Source organism: Mesoplodon densirostris, chromosome 1 (assembly GCF_025265405.1).
Source record: "Mesoplodon densirostris isolate mMesDen1 chromosome 1, mMesDen1 primary haplotype, whole genome shotgun sequence".
Classification (NCBI taxonomy): Eukaryota; Metazoa; Chordata; class Mammalia; order Artiodactyla; family Ziphiidae; genus Mesoplodon; species Mesoplodon densirostris.
This window is the reverse complement of record NC_082661.1, coordinates 79,002,702-79,030,059: the sequence shown is the minus strand read 5'-3', so window position 1 is coordinate 79,030,059 and position 27,358 is coordinate 79,002,702. Positions and strand designations below refer to the sequence as shown.

The following is a 27,358-nucleotide window of genomic DNA, read 5'->3' as shown; positions in this document are numbered from 1 at the left end:
TTTGAATATATTTATAATAGCTGTTTTGAAGTCTTTGTCTGCTAAGTATATCACTGGGCCCCATCAAAGACATTTTCTATTGTCTGATTTTTTTCCCTACTTATGGATCATACTTTCCTGTTTCTTTCCATGTTTCATAATTTTTTTTGTCAATAACTGGACAATTTAGATATATTTTTGCAACACTATATACTGATCCCCTACCACCTCTCTGGAGATGGTGGTGGTTGTTATTCGCATGATTATTTGTTTAGTGACTTGGCTGAACTAATTCTGCAAAGTCTATTCCTTTGCAGTGTGCATCCTCTGATGTTTCTACTCACACTTTCCCCCCTTATTTTCATCTTTAGTCTCATTACCTAGGGGTTGTCCCTGGGCTAGTATAGCCATTTCTTGGTTAGAGGTTGTGCTTACGGTCCCTTAGACAGTTATTTTCATTCTTTACCATTGGCTGTATCTGTAGCTTGGAAACTGCTATCATAGTTCAGAGATTTTACTTCTTTGCCCCACATTCAGCAAGGGACTAGTAGCTTGGAGGGTCCTACTCTTACTACCCCTGAGAGGATATAGCCTTGGGCATGTATACAATTTTCCGACTGTCACAGGTGATTGTGATATTTTGGAGCCTTGCTTCCTAGGAGTTATCCCTGGGCCAGAGTAGTGTATTGTTCAATCAGTGTTTGGTCACAGGTTGTATTTAAGCCCCTTGTTCTTTGTAAGGCTTCTTCCCTGTGTTGATGGGTCTGTGTGCAGCTTAGGGAATGCTTTCAAGTCTGCCCCACATCCTGCTACAATTGCTCCTGAGTGGGTGCAGCCTAACACATGCACACTTGCCTTCCTGATCCTCACAGGTGACTATGATCCCAAGAAGGTTCTTCATGGCCGACTCTTTCCCTGGTTCTTTCTTTAAAACCTCTGGCTGCTCTGTTGTTTTGATGTATTATGGAGCTACCAGCCTCCTCTTAATTGCTCTTCATCAAGATCTGTACTGTTTTCAACAACACCTTTAGGCATGGAGTTCTCCATTCCTTCTTCCAGTTGAAGTTAGTCTTCTCAGGCAGATCCAAAGAGCTCTTTACTTTTATGGTCTGCCTTTTCTCCTGGGCAGAACACCTGCACCACTGCACTGGAGTTGGGCGCAGGGACCCTATTTTCCTAGAGTGACATTCTGGCTCTATAAGGAGGTCCTGGGGGTGGGAAGCAGCTCTTGGTCATGGCTTGCCTCTCTTGGTGTGGAATCTCTACCCTATAGTGAGTTGGGACGGGTAATTCAGCCTCAGTGTTCTCAGCTTGTTGTGCCTAGGGTGGGGGTTGCTTGGGGGGAGGGAGACTTGGTCCTTTCAGCCACGCCTGCCTGGAATAGACTTCCTGTAACATGGAGCTGAGGGGGAAGGGAGGAAAGGGATGAGAAGGCCTGCCCTTGCAGGTGAAACTGTAGCCCTAGACTGGGAGTTAGGGGGAGAGGGGAACTTCAGCTTCTTGGCTACACATGCTGGGGTTGCAGCTTCTATAACACAGCACTGTGATGGGGAGGTAATGGGTTAGGTTGTGGCTCAAATGCCACAAATACTCACTGTTCTTACCTAGATTTTGTAAATTTTCTTTAATGAATGTTCCTTCATTTGCTGTATGCTCTTAGGGTGATTCCCAAAGAGTTTAAATGATATTTTATTTTTAAATAATTTTCACCAGTTAAATTGTTGTTTTGCTGGGATAAAATCTACTGAGTTCCTTAATTCATTGTTCTGGAAGTCCTGCCATGTTGTTTCTGGACATTAATTACTTCTGATGGTGAACTGAAGGATAATTCCTGTAAGGATGAACCAGGGGATCCTGGGTAGTACTCAGCTAGTTTTCTGGAATCATCCATAGGACCTTAAGCACTTTGAAGAGTCTCTATTTTATTTTTAAACAAGGTGAAATTTGAGGGTTTTTTTGGCTGCATTGGGTCTTCGTTGCTGTGCGTGGGCTTTTCTCTAGTTGCGGCGAGCGGGGGCTACTCTTGTTGTGGAGCACAGGCTCTAGGCATGCAGGCTTCAGTAGTTGTGGCCAGCTAACATATTTGCTAGACTCTGCTAAGCAAAGAAGGAAAACTGCCTCTTTAATGGTTGGTATGAAAGGAAATGAGAAAGGAGGAAAAGAAACCCATTGTTTTTTATTCATTTAAGCTTTAAATATAAGTAAATATTTAAAGACTTTTTTTAAAAAAAGGGTTAGTAGAAGAACCATATGATTAAATGGAACTTCAAAAGTTGAACTTCGGCTGGTAATTAACTCATTTTTTAAAAATTAAGTCTAAGGAAAGTTAACTGGAAATTCTAGTCTCAGAATAGTCCTGATTTTCCCTTTAGTTGCATCTAATATATTAAATTTTACACCCAAGTCTGTATTTTTTTTTTTTTTTTTTTTTTTTGCGGTATGCGGGCCTCTCACTGTTGTGGCCTCCCCCGTCGCGGAGCACAGGCTCCGGACGCGCAGGCTCCGGACGCGCAGGCTCAGCGGCCATGGCTCACGGGCCCAGCCGCTCCGCGGCATATGGGATCCTCCCAGACCGGGGCACGAACTCGTATCCCCTGCATCGGCAGGCGGACTCTCAACCACTTGCGCCATCAGGGAGGCCCCCAAGTCTGTATTTTAAAATAATTTTTAGCATAGTAAAATACTTTTTATCAGTATTTATAACTCTCTGGAAAAGTTTCTTAAGAGTTGCAGAAATGTCAGAAGTAAATCAAGAATGTTCTGTGAGCATTAAAATCATCTCCTCTTTCCTAACTCCCCATATTAAATCTCTGGCAGCCCAGAAAGAAAATAATAAACAAAGAAATAAATATACTAATACATATAAGAACAAATAAAACTATCTTAAGCTATCATATATATTCAGTAAAACATTTAAGATTATTTTACTGTAAAAACACTTCTGCTTTATAGAACCAATTCAATTCTACAAAATTTTCCTGATACCTAAAATGTGGTAGATAAATAAGACTATATCCTTAACTTCAAGAAGCTAACAATTTAATAAAAAGGTTAACATTTATAAAAAAAATAAGTATATTTTAAGGCAAAAATATGATGTGTTTAAGAGTTGCAAAATGCTTGGCATTTAGTTCAAAAAGGGTCAGTATAGTCAAAAAATTAAATCAGGAGAGCTGGCAAAAAAAGTTAATGCAATGCTTTCAAATATTTAGATGATGTTTTAAAAAATGATATGGCATGTTTAACTGCTTTTGTCTTATTATATAACAGAATAGTGGTTTATAGCACTAATGTACTGCAAATTGATTCTGTGGTTAAAACATCTTTATTTCAAAAACAAAAACAAAAACAAAAACCATCTTTACTTCAGCATTTAGTTACCTGCAAAGACTCATTTTTTGCTTTTTATTCCTCTCCATTGCAAAGGCTGGCTCTTTGTGGAGATGCTCTGATATATAAGCCTTAAATACAATAAATAATGTTAAAATGAAGTTTTTAATGAATTTCACAATATATTTATTAATTTTAAAAGCCCTAATACTTATTGAATATCCATTATGTGTTGGATAGTGTCTTAAGTACTTTGACCTTCAAAACATAAAGAAAACTGAAGAAGAAGGATTATGTAATTTAGTCAAGATCACCTAATAACTGGTGGAGTGAAGACACATATTCAGGCATTCTGCCCTAAAACCCATGTTCTAAAACCCTATACTATATGCTTTCTTATAAATATAAAATCACTCTGTAATCACTCACATTCTATTTATTTTATTTATTTATTTAAAAAAATATTTATTTATTTATTTATTTGGTTGCGCCGGGTCTTAGTTGCAGCAGGCAGGCTCCTTAGTTGCGGCATGCGCGTGGAATCTAGTTCCCTGGCCAGGGATTGAACCCGGGGCCCCTGCATTGGGAGCACGGAGTCCTAACCACTGTGCCACCAGGGAAGTCCCTCCTTTTATTTATTTTAATATATCAGTTTCTAACAGCAGTTCAAACAGTTACACTTGTCTTGATTAATTTATATTCAGTAAAAATAATGTCATTTAAAAATGGTTTTGTGATGGTTACATTTGACTCACTGTACAATATAGCAACTGATCTTAATTGCGATACAGTTTGACCGGATTAAAAATTTTTCTTTCTTTAAAACTAAAAACCAAACCAACATCGAATTCTTAATTCCACCACTTCTCCCCAGAAGAAAAGCAACATAAACTGGCATAAAGACTAAGCACATAGAACACTATTGAAGCAGATTTTTGGTTTCATTTTTCTAACTACATCCAGTTAAGAGAGAAACATATATTTTATTTGGACATAAAATAAACTTTTCTTTCCCTTTGAAATTTTCTTGCCTTCATAGTATGAACAATGAACTTCTAACATAGTAGAATGTGCTCCAATGATCATAGAAAGGCTGCCTTTATAAATAACGTAATTTTTGATTGAATATAATTATGGAGACACAAAAATGAAGGATGAAGTACAACAATAGAAACAAGCTGGGAGTCAGTTTCAGAGGGATTTTAGACTGAAAGTCTTCCCCTCCAAAATACTGTAATTTTGTTTCTCTCAATCCACCTCACCATTCCACTGGACCTCTCAAAAGAAAGACCTGTTTTGAAAAAGATCTTGTTGCTTTCTTCTAAAAGGGCAGGAGTCTCACATTTGCAAAACATCAAAAGACAGTATCATATAGTGATAAACAAATATGTGAAAATAGATATTAAGAAAGAAGTAGTTATAAAAGTTTAAAGCCTCTGGATTTGTTATAGATTTAGCCCTTTATTTTCTCCTTGCAGTTTAGAACCCACAGTCTACCATTTCAACCACGAATTCATAGCCACATATTCTTCTGTACTTTCTGACTTTCAGGAGCCTCCAATTTCCCTGCTGCTTCTTCTAGGCTGCTAAGTGTTGTTGTTGGTAAAAATTGTGCTCAGATGCCTCGTTATAAAATCATGTTGTCTCAGTGTTCTTGGTACTACTTCTATATGCTTAAGTGGAGAGAGTCACCTCTCGGTAACTATCCGTCCAATTCCAAATATTTATTGTTCCAAATCTTTCCCACTCTATCATCCCTTCTTAGAGGTGTTGCTGTTTGTTTTTAAGGTTAACCAAGATTCATAATCCCAAATTCTCGCATCCATACATTTAAGTACAAAAGTGGATTTTATACTGTAACATACTTTCATTCCTAAAGCAAAAGAAGCAAAACAGAGATCCTGATCGAAACTGGAACATTTGTGCATTAGACAAGTCACACTTCCTTTTAAGACAAAACCAAGAAAGGCAAAGATATTACAAAATCAAAGAAACTGGTCAGAATCTGAGGCATTAAGTAGGTGAGGACTGATTCTTAAAATCACTGGGTTTGTCACTGCTGTTGCAGTTGCTTGACCATATCTATTGAAAGAATCATCAACATTTGTGACTTTGTGAATGCCCTCTTTTAAAATTAAATTTTATCATAGGAATTTTAAGTTTGCAAAGGAAGTATTTAGCTTTATGAAAGTTTGAAAATTCTGCTTGCTTATGCTATTAAATATCTTTTCCATATTATATTTGAAGAGTTAAAGATAAATATGGCTGGTATGTCTAATACAACTAGGCAGAAATATGATCCATCCTTGTTAGAATTAAGTTGCCTTTAAAGTTAGCTTTTTATCATTAATTTCTTACTAAGATCCATAATGGGATTTTGTCTCAAAGAAAATTTAACAGTACTTATGAGTGGGACAATTTTTAAGAAAGCTATGAAAATGCCACTCACATAACAATGTTTGGGAGTTGTTTATTGTGTTCTGTACAATAATAGCTTCTTGTTTTATATACTGCATTTTTTGTCCAATCCAGTGACTTGGCTGATATTTTTCTTTGTGTTCTGAAATAACCACTGCAGTGCAATTCTTATGAAATGAAATGCCTGTTGAGTTATCAATCAATCATTCGGACTAAGTGGGGAAAAATTTTAATTGCTTCTCATTATTTATGACATTAAAGAATCTGTAGGAATCTAGTTTTGTAAATAAAAGTATGTGGATTTATAAAAGTTCTTATGGAAGAAATTCTTTGAAAAACAGTATATCTATATAAAGCCACCATATTTTATAATGGAATATATTAGTTATTTAAATTTTGGGTGAATAGTGATATAGTGAAAATGACAAGTTTTCTGCCAACTGTAATGAAGTCTGTAGTCATGTTCTGAAGTTATGATTCTCTCCTCTCAGCATGTTTTACACCTGCATTTTATGCAAGATGTGTTGTGCCCTACTTGTGGCAAGCCTGCACAGACCTGACTGATTTGCCAGACTGACAGCTGCTTACTTTCAGGAAACCACACTCTGGTTCTTAGTGTGTGTCATGTCCTCCCTGAGTATCACTAATCTTTGATTACTAAACTCCAACTCTGATAATCACAGCCCTTGACTCACAGAATAGTCTGGCTTGCAAAATAAATCCTTTAGGCAATTTAGTTCAATTCAATAAATAATAATAGGATGCCTACCATGAACAAGGCAAGTGCTGTGAGGTACAGAAAGCAAATAACCTATACTCCTTGCCATTAAGCTGCTTAATATATAAGGAAAGATATGTACTCAAATCACCATATTCAAATCCCCTAACAATTAAAATGACCCATACTTTTATAAAAGATTCATAGTTTCCTTCTGATCTTTCTCAGCTCAGGCAACTTTTCAGATTTCTAGACTTGTATGCTCGATTGCATATTCAACATTTCCCAGATGTCTTAGAGGACCTCAAACTCAACATGCCCTGTATCAAACTCATAATGATCTGCCTTAAAATTGGTCTTCCTCCACGCGTCCCTTACCTCAGTGAATGGCATAACCCAGAAGTACAAGCAAGAGCCTGCTAGTCATTCTAGATGTCTTTACCTCCTTTGTCTTGCTTGGTTGACTTTTGTGGGCTCATCTCCCTCTGAGTCTGTCTTGGAACTTCTCAGGGACTTACTTATAGGCCTTCTTTTCTTCTTAATCTACAGTCTCTCTTCATGGAGCTTTCATGTACTTTAGTGATTTTATTAATTCTTAGATGGTTTATATGCTGAAGACTCTCACTTTTTAAATCACACCTTGGCCAAGAGAAAATTATTAGTGAAATATTTTTAATTTCTTCAGGAAAAAAATTCCTGTAGTTTTGATTCTCTCCCCACCATTTTTTAAAAAATACATTTATTTATTTTTTTTATTTTTATTTTTGGCTGCATTGGGTCTTCGTTGCTGTGCGCGGGCTTTCTCTGGTTGCGGCAAGCAGGGGCTACTCTTCGTTGTGGTGCGCAGGCTTCTCATTGCGGTGGCTTCTCTTGTTGCGGAACACCGGCTCTATGCGTGCGGGCTTCAGTAGTTGTGGCTTGCAGGCCTCAGTGGTTGTGGCTTGCGGGCTCTAGAGTGCAGGCTCAGTAGTTGTGGTGCATGGGCTTCATTACTCTGTGGCATGTGGGATCTTACCAGGCCAGGGCTCGAACCTGTGTCCCCTGCAATGGCAGGTGGATTCTTAAACACTGTGCCACCAGGGAAGCCCTCCCCCCACCATTTTTAAAATGGAATCCTCTCCCCATTTTATTTGCTTACTAGTCATTTGTTCAATAAACTTATTAAACACACATACTCCAAGCATTTGCTCCTCACAAAAATACCGTAAGGTGGGTATTTTTAGACTCTAGAGGTCAAGTGACTTCCCCAGAATCAGACAACCAGCCAGAATTTGAGCACAGGAGTCTTCTGACTATAAATTCTGAGCTCTTTCCAATAAACTGCACTGCAAACCTCTATATCCCTTAGTACAAAGGAACTAAACCAGGTATTAAGAAGAAAGCAAAATATTTAAACAAATTCATTATAAGTTGTGATTATATAATACTCCTTAAGAAATATACTTTTTTTTTTTTTTTTTTTTTTTTTTTTTGCCGTACGTGGGCCTCTCATTGTTGTGGCCTCTCCCGTTGTGGAGCACAGGCTCCGGATGCGTAGGCTCAGCGGCCATGGCTCACGGGCCCAGCCGCTCCGTGGCATGTGGGATCCTCCCGGACCAGGGCACAAACCCGTGTCCCCTGCATCGGCAGGCGGACTCTCAACCACAGCGCCACCAGGGAAGCCCAAGAAATATACTTTTTTTTTTTTTTTTTTTTTTTTTTTGCAGTACGCGGGCCTCTCACTGTTGTGGCCTCTCCTGTTGCAGAGCACAGGCTCTGGATGCGCAGGCTCAGCGGCCATGGCTCACAGGCCTAGCCGCTTCACGGCATGTGGGATCTTCCCGGACCAGGGCATGAACCCGTGTCCCCTGCGTCGGCAGGCGGACTCTCAACCACTGCGCCACCAGGGAAGCCCAGAAATATACTTTTTAAAAGATGAAGTCTTTAGTTAATTTTCTTAAGTCCATAATTAAAATAGTAATAAAATATAGAAAACTGGAAGCGGGGATGGATGAGAAAGAATTGAGAGTCTAGACTGGGGAAAGATATGTTACCATGATTTCTAAGACTGAGCCTCAAATTTGGCTCTACCCGCCATGGAGTCAAAGCAAAAGGAGGGGGCAAACCAGTAATTCTCACTTCCTTAAGACTCTGCTCATATTTACCTTAGTGAGCACTTACATGATCATCTTATTTAAAATAGCACCCCTATCCCATACACATACTCCCTATCCACCTTCTCTACTTTATTATTTTTTTCCATAGCATTTATAACCCACTGATGTACTTGTTTATTTATTCATAGTCTCTCCCTACTACAATGCAAGATGAATGAGAGGAGAGATTTGGCCTGTTTCTGTTTGTTTCTTTGTGTCCTGGTGCCTACAGCACTGCCCAGGAAATAGTAGGAGCTCAATAAATGTTTTGAGTGAATGAATTAAAAGCTACCAAGAAAATAAGGAACAAATAACAAATCATACTGATAAATAATAATAAATAATGAATACAAATAATAAATACAGAAACCATCCATAATACAATTACTGTTATCAGTTGTTAAAGCAATTGATGTTCCATATGACACAAATGGATAAGGAAAATATCTTTAGTATATGGCCGGGTTGTTAGCACAACTGAAGTCTTAAGTTAGTAGCCTAACATAGGGTACTCAAAGACTGATTTCCAAATACTTAGTCATTTAAACTACTTAGTCATTTAAACTCCGAAGGGAAAATACTATCATCCAGAAATGGCACAATCATTATACCATTTTTATGATATTACTGTTAAATAAACTTTACATACTGAATAATAAAGAAAGAAGTTTAGTATTTAATTTTTTCTTCATATATTTATTCTCAAGTGTTTTACACTAAGTATTTTTATTGATATCAAAAATGGTTATAACTAACTGGTTAATTGTCTATGAAGAAATCACTTCATTCTTGCCCTCCTTTAAATTTAAAAGCTTAAACCAAATGTGCTTCTACACTCCCATGAAACTCCTTAGTAGACAAAGTTGTCTGTGAAACCAATAACCATTCAACATGTGGAGAAGGTATGCTAGGATGCTAGGAACAAGCAATTGGGATTTGTGTGCTGAATAAAAACTAGACATGGATATAGAATCCTTGGAGCAGCCATCTTGTTCTTGTCAAAATTTGTTTTTAGTAGTTATCTGACTATCAGGTTAATTTTAGTTATAACTCAACAGAAAGAAATTCAAATATAAATCAATCCTTGCTTTTCACATGCATACAAATCATACATTTCCACATGTACATTGAATGTATGTATACAGTACTACCATGGAAGAAGACTAGAATAGAATTAATCTTTTCTAGCAGCATGAGACATTGTAAAGGGAGAGATCCAGTACCCTCACTATCCACAAATTAATCTACTCTGTGTAGTAAATTTTAGAAATTACTTTTTTTCTTTATTACTATAAGAAAATTAAGAATAAGCAAAAAAATATTATGGGTGTCTCCATGGAAAGCTGCATTGTTTATAATACTACTGTTTGGTCTTTATGGCTTTTGAGATATTTTACAAGTCTGTAAATTACAGATAACCATTAGCAATGCAAAATAATTCATATCTATAGACAAGCAAACAAATTCTGTTCCAGTAGAGGTTCAACTGTCTTTCCTCCCTGCCTATGGAAAAAGGCAGTCTCGTGGCCATTTGTAAATTCATTTCAACATACCTTTTCTCCACATACATTTCTGACTGATTTCTCCTTTGAAGCAGTTGTAACATTTGCCTGGTTCCCTCTTTAATGACGAGTTAAAAAACTCCTTAACATGTGTTCATTTTATATTTAATGAGCACTATAATTTTACCTCTTTTTGAAAATTATCCTTTAACATTTTGCCACTATTGAAATGGCTGATCTGAATTTAAATCTATGTTAGCTTTGGGTTTCATTCACTGTCTTTTCTATGTTTAGTTCAAGAAAAATTAAAAACAAAATTGCAAGTTTTTACCAATTACATAAATTAATGCCAGTTAGTATTCCAAGATTCTGTTTGTCAGCCTTTCACTTTCTTGATATTGTGGTTGTTTTTAAACACATCACATCAAGGAACACAATCCTTGCCTAAATTCTTACAAATGTTTTACAGGGACCTTTAGCTCAATGCACAAACTAATACCACTTGTTTCTTTTCTGTTGATTCTGACAATAGAGTATGTTCCTGTTACACACAAAGTCCTCTCTCTCTTCAAAACTAAATTTTGTTATGAAAGTTTCCCCTGGGAAACCACATCGCTTCAGCAAAAACATCAATTGAGTTTTTACCAGCAGTGTCATTTTAGATTGAAATTTTTATAGACTCTGTACTACCTCAGAGATGCCAAAATAAATGTCTGAAGCATTTGCCTTATGCAATCTCTGCTCTCATAGAGATGATGTTTTAGTATGAGCCTGTGAAGTAGAGAGTGGGAAGTGGCAGAGAATAAACATGTTAACAAACAAATAAATAAAATACTTTCAAATAGTGTGAGAGCTATGAGGAAAATAAAAGAGTAATGGAATAGAGGAAGAGGGCGTAGACTGGAGGTTCTTTCTATATATTAGAGCTGAGCTGAGATCTCAGAAAGGTTATAGTTAAGCCGATGATATGAAGATCTGCCAATGGAAGATTTGGGGAAAAGAGTCTAGGCAGAGGCCTTGAGACAGAATTGAGCTGCCTGGGCTAGTGCAGTGATCTTGATTGTGGTCCACAAGAAGATATTTTGTTTCTTGACCCAGAACATATAAATTTCCACGAAATGACATTCATACCATGTGTGATGCATTCTAACAATTTCTGTCCTATCCTATCGGGTTCACAATCCACTAAATTGATTTCATGGACCAACACTAGCTTGGTTGTTAAGAACTCAGCCTTCAAGCATGGGTTTGAATCTTAACTCAGCAACTTACTAGCTGTGATACTTTTCAATATGTTACTTAACATCCCTGTGCTGCAGTTTTTACACCTTTAGAGTGAGGGGCAACAGCAGTCTCTACCCATGAGGTTTGAAACCAGATTTCCCTCCAGAAAGACTGAATCAATTTTACTTCTAACTTTAGTGTATTCTTATTTCATACACTGTTTCTTTAAACCCACACCATTCATCTTTTTAATCGTTATCAACTTGATAGGTGAAATATTATTCCTAATAGTTTTAATTTGAATTTCTTTTATTTCTAGTGAGGCTGGACATGTTTTCTTCCTCATTGGATACTAAATGTAGTTGCAGTTTTTATTTCCTACAAAATGTACAAAAATAATATGTTAAATATAAAATTGTACTAGGTATTGTATTTATAACTTGTTTGTCATTTTTTAATTAAATGCAAAGTTATAACATTTATTTACACATATCTTCCACTAACCTACATATAACGAATAAAGGAAAAAAACTTTTGGGGGGATGGATACAAATCAATGAGAATATCAGCTAGTTCTTGAATAAGTCTTTGAAATGATTATAAATGGAGAAATACTAAAATTTGTATTCATTTTCATTTTAACCAATAGAATTCAATATTTTAAATCATAGTTACAAACGTAGACAAATGAAACCACCATTCAGGCATACCTACCAAAAATATTAAAAGAGTTGCCTATTGTAGAAGAGAATGGTTCTGCAATGAAAAAATAAATTAATTAAAATTTAATGATGTGCATGAACTAATGATAGATAATAATAGGCCATGAAGTGAAGAATATGATTAATTCAAGCTGCAAATTAAAAATTTCTACATTTTGTACTTTCTCTAAAATCTACTTTTTTTTTTTTTTTAAAGAAATGAAGTTTCTGGTGACATTACTGAGTACCTTGTATGCTGCCTGCTACCACAGGTGGAATCGCTTGTTTATTTAAAGTAGCCAAAACCAAACATTTTTCCTTAAAAATGACTTTCCTTCTCAATTCTCAATTTGTGACAGTGACAATAGCTTCTGTTATATTTTATTACCTCTGAAAACCATGGAATAAGGAATTCTGGATTCAATCAAACTGATAAAATTTGCCAGCCATGGGAAATCAAACTTAAATTCCCTGCCTCTTTAGATGGTCTGCATACATCCCAGTAAAATTTTGATCAAGAGGATAAAAGACAAATTAATTGGATTAATTGGAAGAGGGAATAAAAAAATTTCACAGATGTTAGAAAAAATTTATCAAATGGAATATAGTAAAAACCACAAATGGAAATTTAATTTTCGTAACACTGTTTTAAAAAAAATTTTAAGTATTAAGTATTAAGAGATATTAGATATTAAGTATTAATAGATATTGTTTAGATATTAAGTATTAATAATTAGTTTATCCTTCATCTCCCGTGAAGTTCAAAATATTTGCACCATGCTTTCTCTTTGATCAGAAATCTGATAAGATCAAGTTGTTGCTATAAGAAAACAGCAACAACAAATAAAGCCAACCATTTCCTCTTCCTTAGCCAAGATAAGGCACAGCTGACAATGATGTTAAATGGAAAAAAAAAAAACCCAAAACCCTGGATACGGGAAAAATTAGATCAGCAGATAGAAAGTAACTTCTGCATTAAGTTAATTAGAAATTCAGTTTCTCTGATCGGATGAAACTACTCTTTGATTATCTTATTAATTGCCTTACACACACGCACATGCACACAAACACAGCACACACTTAATGAACCAGAACATGACTAGTGGAGACTCTTAAGGTTTTTTTGAAGATACGTGGCTGTTACTGCAAGATAAGACTATGACTCCAGAGAAGACAACGATGGGAGCCAAAGCTAGTGTGGCTGGGGCTTAAAGAAGGCCTGGGAAAGATACAGTTTCTACTTAGGTCTCTTAGGGCAAGGTTAATGTCATGGTACTACTTTAAGTTTTACCCTTTAAACTTGCTTTACCACTTCTCTTGAATAGTAAATTGAGAATAACTTGTACAGAGGAGGGTGGGTATTTTTCTCATCAAGGGTCAGTGATGCACAACAGAAAAAAAAAATCAACTGGTGATCTATACAGAAAGCAACATATTAATAATTTAGGTTGGTGGGTTAATTTTTTTAAAGAAATATGAAACATCTGATTTTTAGATTAGGAAATCTTAATATTTTGTTCAATAAATATTTATTCTATAAATCTGAAAATTACATGTACTAAAAATACAGTTCTATGATGTGGTTAGTTAAGAAGAAGAAGAAAAAGGGAACCAGAAAAAAAATATGGGAGAGAAGATCAGGGCAAAATAGGGAGCTAGGGGCTTCCCTGGTGGCACAGTGGTTTAGAGTCCGCCAGCCAATACAGGGGACACGGGTTCGTGCCCCGGTCCGGGAAGATCCCACATGCCGCGGAGCGGCTGGGCCCGTGAGCCATGGCTGCTGAGCCTGCGTGTCCGGAGCCTGTGCTCCGCAACGGGAGAGGCCACAACAGTGAGAGGCCCGCATACCGCAAAAAAAAAAAAATAAATAAATAAAATAGGGAGCTAATATTCACTGAGGACCTACTATATGCTAGGTATTTCATACACAAAATGTTACTGAATCCTCATAAGAACTTTAAGAGGATAGCATTATACCCATTACAATGAGGAAACTGAGTCTCTGAGGGATTATTAGGATGACAAGGCTCAAACTTAGAACTGTCATTACCCAAAACCTTTTTCATTGCTCCATAATGCTCAGCTTCTACAGAAGGAGGAGGCAGTGGGGTGGAGAAGATGTATAGAAAAAAAGAGATAGTGGCTGAGATGGGAGGTGGGGAAGAATAACAGACAATGGGAGAATGAGACACAGTAGGGAGAGATGAAAAAATGATGGGTAGTAGGACAGAGGGGCAGAAAAAGAATATGAGAGTATATGGCTGTTAGCATAACTGATGCCATCCTGGGCCCATACAGTTCCTCTTCTTCCGCTGATCCCACCCAGGACAGTACTGTGAGGTAAATCACATCTCTGTTCTCAAGGGCTTTGTAGCTAATAGATATTGTTTAATAATCATTGGGACCAGGTTGGCCTCTTTGCTCTGCAATCCTCAAACAGTGATGAAAACTTTTGCTGACTTATTCCCTGTGTCCACAACAGGGGTTCCCAACTCCCGGTCCGAGGCCTGTTAGGAACCAGGCCGCAGAGCAGAAATTGAGCCATGGGTGAGCGAGTGAAGCTTCATCTGCCACTCCCCATGGCTCCCCATGGCTCCGCATCTGTCCCAATCCCTCCCCATCCCTCCCCATCCCTCCCCATCCCTCCCCATCGCTCCCATCGCTCCCCATCCTTCCCCATCGCTCCCCATCCCTCCCATCTCTCCGCATCACTCCCCATCCCTCCCCATCGCTCCCCATCCCTCCCCATCGCTCCCCATCGCTCCCCATCGCTCCCCATCCCTCCCCATCGCCCCCCATCCCTCCTCATCGCTCCCCATCCCTCCCCATCCCTCCCCATCGCTCCCCATCCCTCCCCATCCCTCCCCATCGCCCCCATCCCTCATCCCTCCCCATCGCCCCCATCCCTCCCCATGGCTCCCCATCCCTCCCTATCACTCCCCATTCCTCCCCATCCCTCCCCATCGCTCCCCATCCCTCCCCATCGTCCCCATCCCTCCCCATGGCTCCCCATGGCTCCCCATCCCTCCCCATTGCTCCCCATCCCTCCCCATCCCTCCTCATCGCTCCCCATCCCCCCCATCGCTCCCCATCGCTCCCCATCACTCCCCATCCCTCCCCATCACTCCCTATCGCTCCCCATTCCTCCCCATCGCACCCCATCCCTCCCCATCGCTCCCCATCGCTCCCTATCCCTCCCCATTGCTCCCTATCCCTCCCCATTGCTCCCCATTGCTCCGCATCCCTCCTCATCGCTCCCCATCGCTCCCCATCTCTCCCCATCCCTCCCTCTCGCTCCCCATCCCTCCCCCTCGCTCCCCATCCCTCCCCATAGCTCCCCATCGCTCCCCATCCCTCTCCATCACCCCCCATCGCTCCCCATCCCTCCCCATCGCTGGCATTACCGCCTGAACCATACCCCAACCTCCGTGGAAAAACCATCCTCCTCGAAACGGGTCCCTGGTGCCAAAACGGTTGGGGACTGCTGGTCCACAAGACTAGTTACCCATTCATAAATATTGACTTAGGAATGCATTTCCTGTTTCCAAGCACATACCCCTATACCCTATGTTAACTATAAAATGGTCTCAGTGGCCCCTTGGCAGTGTGGATTGCAGCTGCAAATGCTTACAGATCATCTGCCTGATCCCACCCTGTGAGCAAGTTACCCTGTAATATACTGATCCATTGATTATATGGAGCTGCCTGCCTTGTTTTTCAGTCTCAAGATAACTTCTCAGTTTGGTGGGCACTTTTTGTTCCCTCTGTTCTCCAACAAAGAGGGAAAGCAAAATAGAGAAAGTTGCATATAAGGAGTTGCTGGAAGAAGGGATGCAAGAAAAGATCTGTAGGGAGACTACCTGTTTGGAATGTAGGTGTCAAAAAAATAAACAATTATTACCTATCCATTGGAATATCTATCAACAGAGTAATTATTCTTGACAACTCAAACCACTACAATCCTAATACATTTTGAGCAGAGTTTCTCAGCGTCAGCACTAGTGACATTTTGGGTCAGGCAATGCTTTGCTGTAGGTGACTGTTCTGCACATTACAGGATGTTTAGCAGTAACCCTGGACTCTTCCTATTAGATGCCAATGGTACTGTACTCCCTTAGTCTTAACATTCAAAAATGTCTCCAGACATTGCCAAATGTCCCCCGTGAGCAAAACTGCCCCCAGTTAAGAACCACTGATTTAGAAGTTCCATTCTTGAAATAATGATAAAAAATGGACAAAAGATATCTACCATATACAAAATTATTCCCTGAGTTAGTGACTAGATGCCCATTGGAAAAAAATTAGATTCAAGTTTAGGGCTGATTTTGTCTAAACTCAAAGCACTTACTATAGTATTGCTTGCAAACTGCTTTTAAAAGATGTGAAAGGAAGTGGGTATAATTAGATATCTATTTTTGAGCTACACAATCTAAGGGGGAGCAGCAGATTTATCAGACTGTTCTCGCATCATAGGTGAGGGCTCTTTGCATTTCTGAAACAGAAACAAAGCCGGCTTTGGAGTTTGGAGACCTGGGTTCTGGTATGCTCTAGTACTAGTTAATTGTAAGCCCTAGGGCAAATCACTTGGCCTGGAGAAGCAAGGCTTGTTGGCTTCTTACACTTTACCAAGAGTTCTAATATACCTTTCTAGGGAAATAGTAAAATAACTTCCTTATGTATATATATCTGTTACTGATACTATGTCGAAGGGCAAGTTTGTTGAATACTGTGGATTGGTTTTCTTATTATTCCCTTGCCACTCAAAGTGTGGTCCATGGGCATAGCATCAGCATCACTTTAGGAGCTTGTTAGAGATGCAAAATCTTGGGCCTCACCCCAGAACAACAAAATCACAACCTGAATTTAACAAGAGATAATTTGTCTACACATTAAAACTGAGGAGCACTGTTCTATTCCACCTTCCTCCTAGGGTGGCTTTCTAACTGCAGAGTCTGGAAAACTTAAAAATAACATTTCTCAGATATCTTTTCACTTAGGTTCTAGTTGAAAATTAGGTCCAAAAGCTAACCCTTACACGCTTATTATATGCTAAGTACTGTTCTAACACTTTACATATATTACAAACATACATATAACAGTTCTATGGGGTTGATACAACTATTATTCCCTTTATACAGATGAAGAAACTGAAGGCCAAAGAGGTTAATTAACTTGCCCAAAGTTACAGTTAGTAAGTGGCAGAGTTAGGATTCAAACCTAGGTATTCTGGATCTAGAATATGTACTGCTAATCATATCTTTGATGATAGATCAGAAAAGAGGTATAGGCTTCCCTCTGGTACCATTTTTTTTTTTTTTACAGATGATCTCATGCAACATTCTTTGATAAATGCCGTTATACAGGTTCTTTCATTTATTTACTTAGATATCTATAAGCCAGCATTTATCTGAAAGTTCCAGCATTGCAAAAGGCAAGAAATAGAAATGAAGCATTACCATCTGAAAGGAAGCAAAATCAACCTTATCTAGAGAGTGGACGATTATATACCTAGAAGATGCAAAAGAATCAAGTCTAATAGATACTAGTATATATAAGTATTAGAATTAACAAAAGAATTCAGAAAGGTAGCTAGTTTAAAACTAACTAAATAAAAACCAATAGCTAGAAACCAGCAGCAAAAACATGATGTGGAAAAAGAAATCCCTTTCACAATGCCAACAGAAATGTAAAAGCTTAATATAGACTTCAGTATTTATAACTGCTATAAAGGATTGCAAAGCCAGGGAGAAAGTGGATTATTCAATGATTAGGAAAAACAAAAAAGATCAGCTCCATACCTCACACAATACATAAAGTCATTCTAAAGAGATTAAATATACAGAGTAAAAAAAAATAAAACTATAAACACACACATAAGAAAATATTGGTGGATACTTTAAGTGTAGGATTAGAAAGAATGTTCTAAACAAGTATAATAGATATATGTATGTATGTATGGAGTGTGTGTGTGTGCATGTATGAGGGTGTGAGATGTGTGTGTATGAAATTAACAAAAAATTCCTTTGGCTAACAAAAATTTAAAGCATTTCTAAGTCAAAAACATCATAAACAAAATTATAAAGTAAACAGCAAGCAGGGAAAATAATTATAATCAATGTGAAATATGAGTTTAATATCTCATAATAATGCCAAAAGAAAAAATGGTCACAGAACACAATTAAAAAGAAATACAAATGCTCAATAAATATATGAATGGTTTAGTAAACCTCTCCAGCAGTATCTTACGACAATAAGATAATTTTTGCCTATTAAGTTGGCAAAGATTAATCTATAAATTATACTGTTTGTTGCTGGAATGGATGGTTTCCAATTGGCACTCTTACATACTAATGCCAGAAGAGTACAATGGTGCAACCTTTTCTGAATGCAGTTTTTTAGGATGTTTCAAGAGGATTCAAAGAGTTTGACTTATTGACCTAGTTCTTCCAGTTCTAGGAATTTATTCCAAGGTGGAACTGTGAGAAAAAGGTAGAACTTTATAAGCAAAGATTTTCATTACAGCATTATCTATAAAAGAAAGTTTGAAGTAACTTAAATATGTAGTATTAGGGGAGTGATTATTAGGCATCCCTAAAAATAATTTTTACAAAGAATTTTTGATAACATGGGAAAATGACACAACATGCTAAGTAGATAAAAACAAGATACCAAATCCAAATATTACATTAAAACATGTTAAAAAATATGTGTGTATATATGCATATACACACATACAGAGAGATATATGAGTGTAGTAACATCAAATGTTTCATATTTTATAGCACAATATTACTCAGTGAGATATCAAATGCTTTTGTTTTCTTCTTTAGATTGTTTTATAGTTCTACATTTTCTGAAGTACACATTACTTTTATAATCATAAAGAAAGGCCTTAAAGCTAAAAATAATGATTCTAAAGTCAATCCAATATGGGACCCTTCTATCCCACCTAAGGCAGGGCCATCTTAGGTTATTCAGGTTGTAAAATGCCACATGCATACATAAATGTAATAAAAGGACTGGAGGTATTTAACCTTCCAGGTATGCAGCAGGGCAGAGGCTCTCTTACCTAAAGGGACCTGGCATTCACAGTCATGAACATACTTGGATCATCTCTCATGCACACAATTACCAACACACATGTAGGACAGCTGTGCCCTGTCCCTTCAGTTCCTTGGGCGTTTTGCCTCTCTCCCTGGCTTATCTTTCTTAGAGGCCAAACTCCTCCTTCAGACTTGACAGTTCCTTCATCTAGGGAACCTGGTCCAGTCTTTCAAGTCCTCCTTTCCTAGGATAGAGGCTGCCTTGTCAATCATGTACCTGGAAAGACTTAGGCCAGAAAGACAGAGGAACCTTAGTTTTCTCTCAGATGGAGTAGTACTTAAGGATAAATAGTAAAAAAAAAAAAAAAAATGATGCTTATAATATCTTAGTTATTAAGAAAACACCTATATAAATACCAGTATTTTGGTATTACATGAAATAAATACCATTTTGATCTGGTATCATAATAACAATGAGCCAAAGATATGTTTTGTAAAGTCAAAGCTGATGCAAGAGGCTTCCAGGTAGATGGAAGGGCATGAGTCTTTCAGACAGGAATAGAAAGAAAAATCAGTGAATGTAAGGATGTATGTAGAGGAGCCTTTAGGCTGGGGAATGGCCAAAGGAAGAAAGCTCCTTCATCAAATGATCAGGTAAGGGCAAACTGTGAAGGAACTAGAAATAGAAAGGGATTTAATACAGCAAATTAGGGGCTGACAAAAATCTTTGAAAGAGCTGGAGGAGCAAAAGTCAGGTGCCTTCTGGAGCTGTTGCATTCAAGAGCACACCGCCTGAAACCCTGATCCAGATATAAAGGAGCCTCTGCTATTACTGCTGCCACTGCCACTACTACCAACTCTCTCTTAACATCCACGACGCTACTCAGACTCTAGAACATTAAGTGAGTGTGCTAAGCGGAAAGGACAGCAGGGAGATGACCTCTGTCTCATTTCCAGCTAATTAGTTTTGGTTCTGTTTCTGTTTATATCATTGTTTCTATGGAAAAGTTCACTTTAAGTTCTAAACAACAAGTTTACAAACGAAGTTTTCAAAAATACTCCGTTTGTAATTTGGAGTCCATGTGTCCTTAAAACAACAAAACAAACACACACCATCTGCCTAAAGAAAAACAAAATAAGACAAATCCTTAGACTATGCTTTATAGTTGTTAATTTCATTTACCTCTCCCTCAAATATCTTTATATCTCTACCATCATTGCAAAGCAGTGCATACACATTTTAAATTTCATTTTCAGGACTTGAAAAAAAAGCTACATTTATTACCAAGAAATGACTTATCACAAAAGCTTGCTTTTTACACCAATGAGTTGGGTTGTATCAATTTTTTGTTTATTTTTGACTTCTTTATAAGAAGTTCTTCTTTGGTGCTGATATAGGAGGAAATGCATATCTCAGGTGTAATTTTCAAGTATTGTGTATGTGGACTTAGAGTACATAAATAAATCATGTGATAAAAATAAATGATAACATTTTCAAAGGAGTATAGGAAAATAAATTTACATGACATGCAATGAAAGAAGCAGGTATGCAAAGTATATCTGTTTTCTAGGCTATATGTTTCATTCTTTTTTCGTTTCATCCCTTGTCGTTGTACCATAAGTAATTTTGTTAAGACCAGAGCTACTAATGATGAAAAATCCACAGAAGCTTAAATTAAGTATTTTACATGCTCCCTTAAAACCACCTGAAAATTACTTTGGGACCTTCAGCTCAAATACATCCGCCCCCCGCTCCCCACCAGGGAGTTCCTCTTGCTGTTTTCTTCACTTTTCCAGTTGAACAACTAAAGTAAGAGGAAACAGTCCTTTAGCTACTGAGTCACGGTACAGTTAATGGGGGAAAACTACAAGGAAAGCAGTCAGGAAGATCTCCTAGCTACCAATTATTTGCTTCAGTCACCATCTCTTACATTGTCAAAAGAATGAAAAATTACACTTCCACATGGTGAGCAAACCTAATGCTAAGGCATATTTTGTGCGTGCCACACAATTATTTCTGTTTTCTAAACAATGCTGAGACACTAGAACTTATACTTTATCTATTAATGCATTTACTGATGATGCTGGAGTTTGTGAAATGTGACAAAAAGAACAGATGCAGAGAGGGGACAGGTATCAACTGATCTCAACAGTATACACTGTAATAAAGGCAAATAATCATTTTAATTCTTGGTCTTTAATGTGATTCTGAAGGCTAGTTTATCTTGGGTATTTTTGAAGGTCTAATTACTGTATTTGCTGGTGAAAATTCATCCCACATATAATTCAATTTCTTTTATTAAACTTCTTGCCTAATCTTGAAGATAAATGATGTATTATAATGCCTATTATCACATACTTAACTTAGTGAAAGCAAATTCTGAGAGTTTCAAAAACTACCCAACTTCTCTTTTCCCTTATTATGGCTGGACTCATACTTTTTTCCCCTTTGGTACCAACTGAAAGCAATTTTCTTGCTTTTTCAGTTTTTTTTTCTTTCTGCCTTAGGCATTATTTTTTTTTACTGAATTATTACTCAGCTTTTTCAGTTTTTAAATGAAGTTTAGATCCCCTTTGGGTTCATGTGAAAAACTTGCTCTCGGAGAGTCCCTGTCAAGACACCTATTGTAATACTCGCTCCTACACGTCTTCAGATACTGATTGCATGTCTAGAGAAATACACCCACACCTTACAAGAGGCGCTAGGTGTGAGTTCAGAAATGACAAGATGGAAGTCGGGAGGGGAGCCACTGGCCCCTAAAACACAGCACCGGGGTATGAACTCGAAGCTGAAGAATGTTTACATGTAAGGCTTTTAGACAAGTGACCGTTATGGAGGGCACTTCCACAGACCCCCGGGCTCCGGCCTGAGAAGCCTCTGCCCGACGGGTGGGTAAGGGCGGCGCTGACCCCGCCAGGCACGCGACTCCGGGCCGGCACTTGGCAGCGCACACGCGCGACCCCGTGGCCCGGCCCCGAGGGCTCCGTCCAACCTCCCTCCGGGGCCGCTTCCCAGAACGCCGCGGCGACCAGCGCCCCGCGGCGACCAGCGCCCCACGCCGAGCACAGCCCGGGCGCCGCCCGCCCTCCGGGCCACTTCCCTCCGCCGCTGCGTGGGGTTAGGGAAACCGGCCGGACCGCGCCGCCCCTCCTGGCTCACCTGCTCTTGCTCCTCCTGCGGCTGCCGGTCGCGCCGCCGCGGGCTCGCCCCGGGCTCCGGCTCGGTCCCCGCCGCCGCCCGCTCCGCCAGCGCGTCCCCGTCCTCGTCGCGCTCTCCGGCGCCGCCGCCGCCGCCGCCTCCAAGCAGCTCCCCGGCCGAGCACATCCCGCCGCCAACTCCCGTCGCCCGGGACGGCCGCCAGAGGGGCCAAGCCGCGAAACCGGAGGCAGCGATCGCCGCCCGAGGGCCGCCCCGGGATCGGCCGCGCTCGCCGCTGACAGGAGCCTACGGAGCGCGCTCCGGCGGCCTGGGCGCCGCAAGTACCAGCCGGGCCCGGCCCCTCCTGTCACCGGCTCGCCCCGCCCTCGGCCGCCGGGGCGGAGCCCACCCGGGGAAGGGTGGGGCCAGGACAGAGGCGGGGCCAACGGGGGCGCGCGCGCGCGCGCGTTTGTGAGAAACTATGAGTGTGTGTGAGACTGTACTTTATAGACTGTGTGTGAGAGAGATTGTGAGAGAGAGAGTGTGTGTTTATGAGAGACTACGTACGTAAAGACTGTGAGAGATTGTGTATAAGAGATTGTATGTGCACGAGACTGTGTGTGTGAGAGCCTGATAGGCACTGTGTTGAGAGAGACTGTGAAAGACGCGGTGTATGCGTTTGTGAGGGAGAGAGGAGAGCGTGTGTTGGTAGGTGTGTGAGAGAGGGAACCACACGCCGACATAGAGCTCCACACTCCAGCGGGGCCCCTCTGTGCTTGCCTGGCACTGGCAGTGTGCCTGGGTGTGATGCTGGCTGCCTGTCCTGAGTAGCTGTCCATCCTTTACAAGTAATACACATTCTCCGTCTATTTTGTTCCTTTTGCCTCCTCTCTGTGTCTCTCTGAAGGTCTGAAGGTCTCTCTCTGTTGAGTGCTTCCCTGGTGTGTGTTGGCTGTTGGAGCCTTGGGAGCACTTGGTGGTGTATCTGCCTTTGCGTATATTTCTATAAATGGGTAGGAATATGTCACTCAGTGTGGTAAGGGAGACATCTAGTTTATAATTCTTTTTCATGCTACCTGTGGTATCGCAATTTATAATAAGAAATATATATTTCTTATTATAAATTGCGATACCACAGGTAGCATGAAAAAGATATATATATATATATCCTTTGTCCCCATTCCTGGCGCAGAGCTCCTAAAACCTTGGAGTTTCCTAAGTGGTGAAAGGGATAACGATGCTTTTGTTATGTTAATAAGGCAACTTTTTGATAGCCCCTAGGTAACCTAAGGGTGGGGCCTGGTTGTCAGAAGAACCAGCCTTGTGATTAGAAGATTGGAACTTTCAGTCCCCCCTCTGATCTCCTGGGAGGGGAGCGGGGCTGGAGGTTGAATTGATCACCAATGGTCAGTAGTTTAGTCGATCATGCCTTTGTAATGAAGACTCCATAGAAACCCAAAGGATAGGGGTTTAAAGAACTTCCGGGTTGGTGAACACCTGGAGATGGGGGGAGAGTGGCAGCTTAGAAAGGGCATGGAAGCTCTGCGCCCCTTCCCGCATACCTCGCCCTATGTACCTTTTCATCTGACTGTGCCCCTGTATTCTTTGTAATATACTTTATAATAAACTCCTAAAAGTAAGTAAACGTTTCTCTGAGTTCTGTGAGCAGCTCTAAGCAAATTAGTGGAACCCAAAGAGGGGATCGTGGGAACCTTCAATGTATAGGTGGCTGGTAGAAGCACAGGTAACAGCCCGGAGTTGCAATTGGCAGCTGACTTGTGTGTGGTGGGTGGAATTGGAGCAAGGGGGAGGTGGGGGGGGAGGGGCAGTCTTGCGGAACTGAGTCCTTGGCCTGTAGGATATGTGAACTTATCTCCAGATAGGTAGTGCCAGAACTGAGTTAACTGCTTAGTGGTGTTGAAAAACACACATCAGACTACCCTACCCATTTTGTTAAAGGGAAGTTGAGGTCACTTAAATAAGGTATCAAATTTTGTATATCTCTTATCTGTATTTTGAGAAGGTAATAGACTATTGTATAGATAAAATATCAGGCTATCTTTCAATGGAAAGTAAATATGCCTAGGTATGGAGAAGACTGAGTTATTTGAGATGTTCTATTAAAAATGTCTCTAGGCCCAGAGGGAATTAAAATAGGCGGGAATGTAAAGACATTTTAAAGACCTGTTTCCTGGTTTTGGTAATCAGGACTGTAGAAGCTAGAAAATATGCCTTTGGCTATCACAAATTAGAAAGAAAATGAATTTGGTTTATTTCCTTTCTTAAAAGCCTTTAAAACCCCAGAGGAAAGTATTTAATATTATATATATATATATATATAAAATCAGAAACAAATATCACCATGGGAACCCAAAAGCATTCCCTGTTGGACCTCATTGCTTTCCTCTAAAGACATTTTCATTCTTGAAATTTTGCTTTGGCTCTTAGTAGTGTTTCTTATAAAAAATGACCTTATATATATATATTTAAAACAAAACTTTAGGATTATGTATGTGGCACAGAGAATATCAGCTTTTTACTGCCAACTCTGTGGAGCTTAAGGCACATTTTGAAGTTCACCCTCTTTTGGCTTGTAGCTGTTAACTTGGTAAATCGAGTGGCTATGCACTCTTCAATCAGGTTACAGAGTGAACAGAAACTCCTTCTATACTTGAGGACTCAGAAGGCATAGAATATATATATCTGGCCAGGAAAAAAAGAATAATACAGAATTTAGCTTTGTTCAACTTAGGAGACAAGTCTTACTTAAGTGCTTTAGAACATACTGTCTGGCCTTTTGGGAAGTCAGGCTTCTCGATTCTTTGAGAAGTGTATTCATTCAGTTATTTAGCAGATATTTATTGAACACCTCTAGGCGTTAGGCCCAGGTCTAGGTCCCTCCTCTCATGTAGCTTCCATTTAATTTTCTTTCGATTTCTATTCTGCTTTTCCTGGCAAAAGCCAAGAACTTTCACCAAAAGGTGGCCAGAATCCTCTGATTCCTGCCTAGGACTGATGTCAGAACCTCTTCATTTTCTTAGTATCTATCTTTTATTTAGTGCTTGGGTTTCCTCTTTGAACTGTTATTCATTTGTTTATAGAGACTTTAGTCTTTCCTGAAGATTTAGAGAATCACCTCTTTTTAAAAAACCCAGTAGTAGCATTTTATACAAAAGACATTATTCAGGTTACATCACAGATAACATACTTTCAAGTGTGTCTTATGAGAGGGGAGGACTGTTTTCCCTCTGTTGCATACTATGAATAATAAATATATAAAGCTATTACTGCCTGTTTCCCATGGGAAATATAAGATTGTTATTACCTAGGCAACTATAACATGTTGGTCTCAAATTGTATGCAGTTTAGTTGTGATTTTATTAGTGTATTTACCTTGTGTTTTCCCAGGAATTAATAAGTGTCAAAAAACAGACTCATTTCTCAGGAGTGGCCTGTGTAGTGCAAAGGTGTCTTGCTTGTGCAGTTGCTGTGGGAACTCTCTCACTTTCACACCTTTAATATCTTATTTTTAATGTTCTTCCACTCTTATGTGTACATCTTTCCAGAGAGAAAAATGAACAAATCAGAGTGATCTGTACTCATTTAGTAATATAGTATTAGAAACAAATGCAGTTATTTTAGAAAATGGGCCAAACTTCATTTTTCAGTTTAATTTTTGACATACTATGATGTTATTATATGCTTCCTGTGCTTTAATTTTTGCCTCTCATTTTCTGTTTCTTTCCTGTTTAGCAGAGCCTTTGGTATGGGGAATAATTTTTGAGATGTTTGAAATCTTAACTAAAATCCCAGGAAAAACTATGGTTTCTGGACAACATGTGAATTTAAAGGAAAAGGAACTTATTGGAGAACACTCACTTCCTTTATCATTCCTTTATTTTAAGGAAGCTATATCAGAAACATGGTGAACCAGTGCTTTCTCAATGTTCTCTAGCCATCCCAGAGCATCCATTCTGATTGGGAGAAGGAAAAATTTACCCTTCTTCTTGGAATTAATTTCTATTCTCTCTTTTGTTAAAGAACAAAATTCAACTGAATAACTTTTAAAGATCTTATTGGTTTTATTCAGCCATTCATGAATCAGGCAGCATCCAATCTAGCAGATAGAAAGGAACTCCAAAGAAGTGTACAACTTAGCAGGGTTTTATAGACCAAAGAGAGCAGGAACAGGAAAGTTATACTGGGCATTTGCTGATTGGTTAATGCTGGGTTATCCCCTTATATGGAGCAAAGGAAATCTTGGGGCCTGGTGAGGTAACTTGTGCTGCGCAGGCAAGGGCTGATCAGTTGACCTAGGCCTTCTCTTCTCTGAGGCTCGAAATTTAGTTAAGTTTTGGTTTGTCGATGTGGTGTTTAGCATGAGTGACTTCATCTTGGGCCTAATCTGTTTACCTTAACTGTTTTATTCTCTTTTTCTGGTGTGACTTCTTTGCATCCACATGTACTACTGAGTTCTCTCCTTACAGTAGGAATGTAGATTAAGAGTTGTGTTTTCACTAAAAAAAAAAAAAAAAAAAAGAGTTGAGAAGGCTATTCAAACTCGCTAGTAGAGAAAAAAATGGAAAAGTAAACAATTATAAAGTACTACTTAATATGTTAGCAATTTTTAAAGCGTTGAATAAAACCTAATGTGGACAAGCCTTAGGGAAATGGTTAAACTCAATTACTGCTAGTAGCACTGCAAACTGATGGCATTCTTTTGGCGGTATATATTCAGAACCATAAAAATATTCATACTCTTTGGCCACTAACTGCAGACCTAGAAAAAAATTCAAAAGAGGTTAAAAAAACAAAACAAAACTGTTTGGTGTTCAAGGCAAAACTATAGTGAAAAGTTGAAAGAAGCCTAAATGCTCTCCAGTAGGGACATGTCTGAGTAAACTATGGAATTCCAACACAGGCTGACAGTAGCAGAGCCACTTAGCCTGTATCTCAGGAGCTGGGAAGATAAAAAGTGTAATACGGAACTTAATTCTGTTCAACTTAGGGAATAAGTCTGACAAAAGTGAAATTATGTGAACATATAGATCAAATTTGGAAGAGAAATTTTTACAATGTTTTCTGGGTTGTGTATTTCCTAGTAAAATTAATTTTAATGTTGTAATTTAAAAATAATCATTTTTAAAGATCTGTTTTTGTTTTCTTTGT

At 39.1% G+C, this 27,358-nt stretch overlaps 1 protein-coding gene across 1 annotated transcript in view; it reads right to left on the bottom strand.

The window, feature by feature from the left end:
- The window catches only part of FAM241A (family with sequence similarity 241 member A), a 36,871-nt gene extending 14,323 nt beyond the window's left edge, over positions 1-22,548 (bottom strand). Inside the window, exon 1 of the mRNA XM_060088631.1 lies at positions 22,211-22,548. Within this exon, the coding sequence (XP_059944614.1) occupies positions 22,211-22,375 (165 nt within the window). The 5' untranslated portion in view covers positions 22,376-22,548. The remainder of the gene's footprint in view (positions 1-22,210) is intronic.
- Between the last annotated feature and the right edge of the window lie 4,810 nt (positions 22,549-27,358).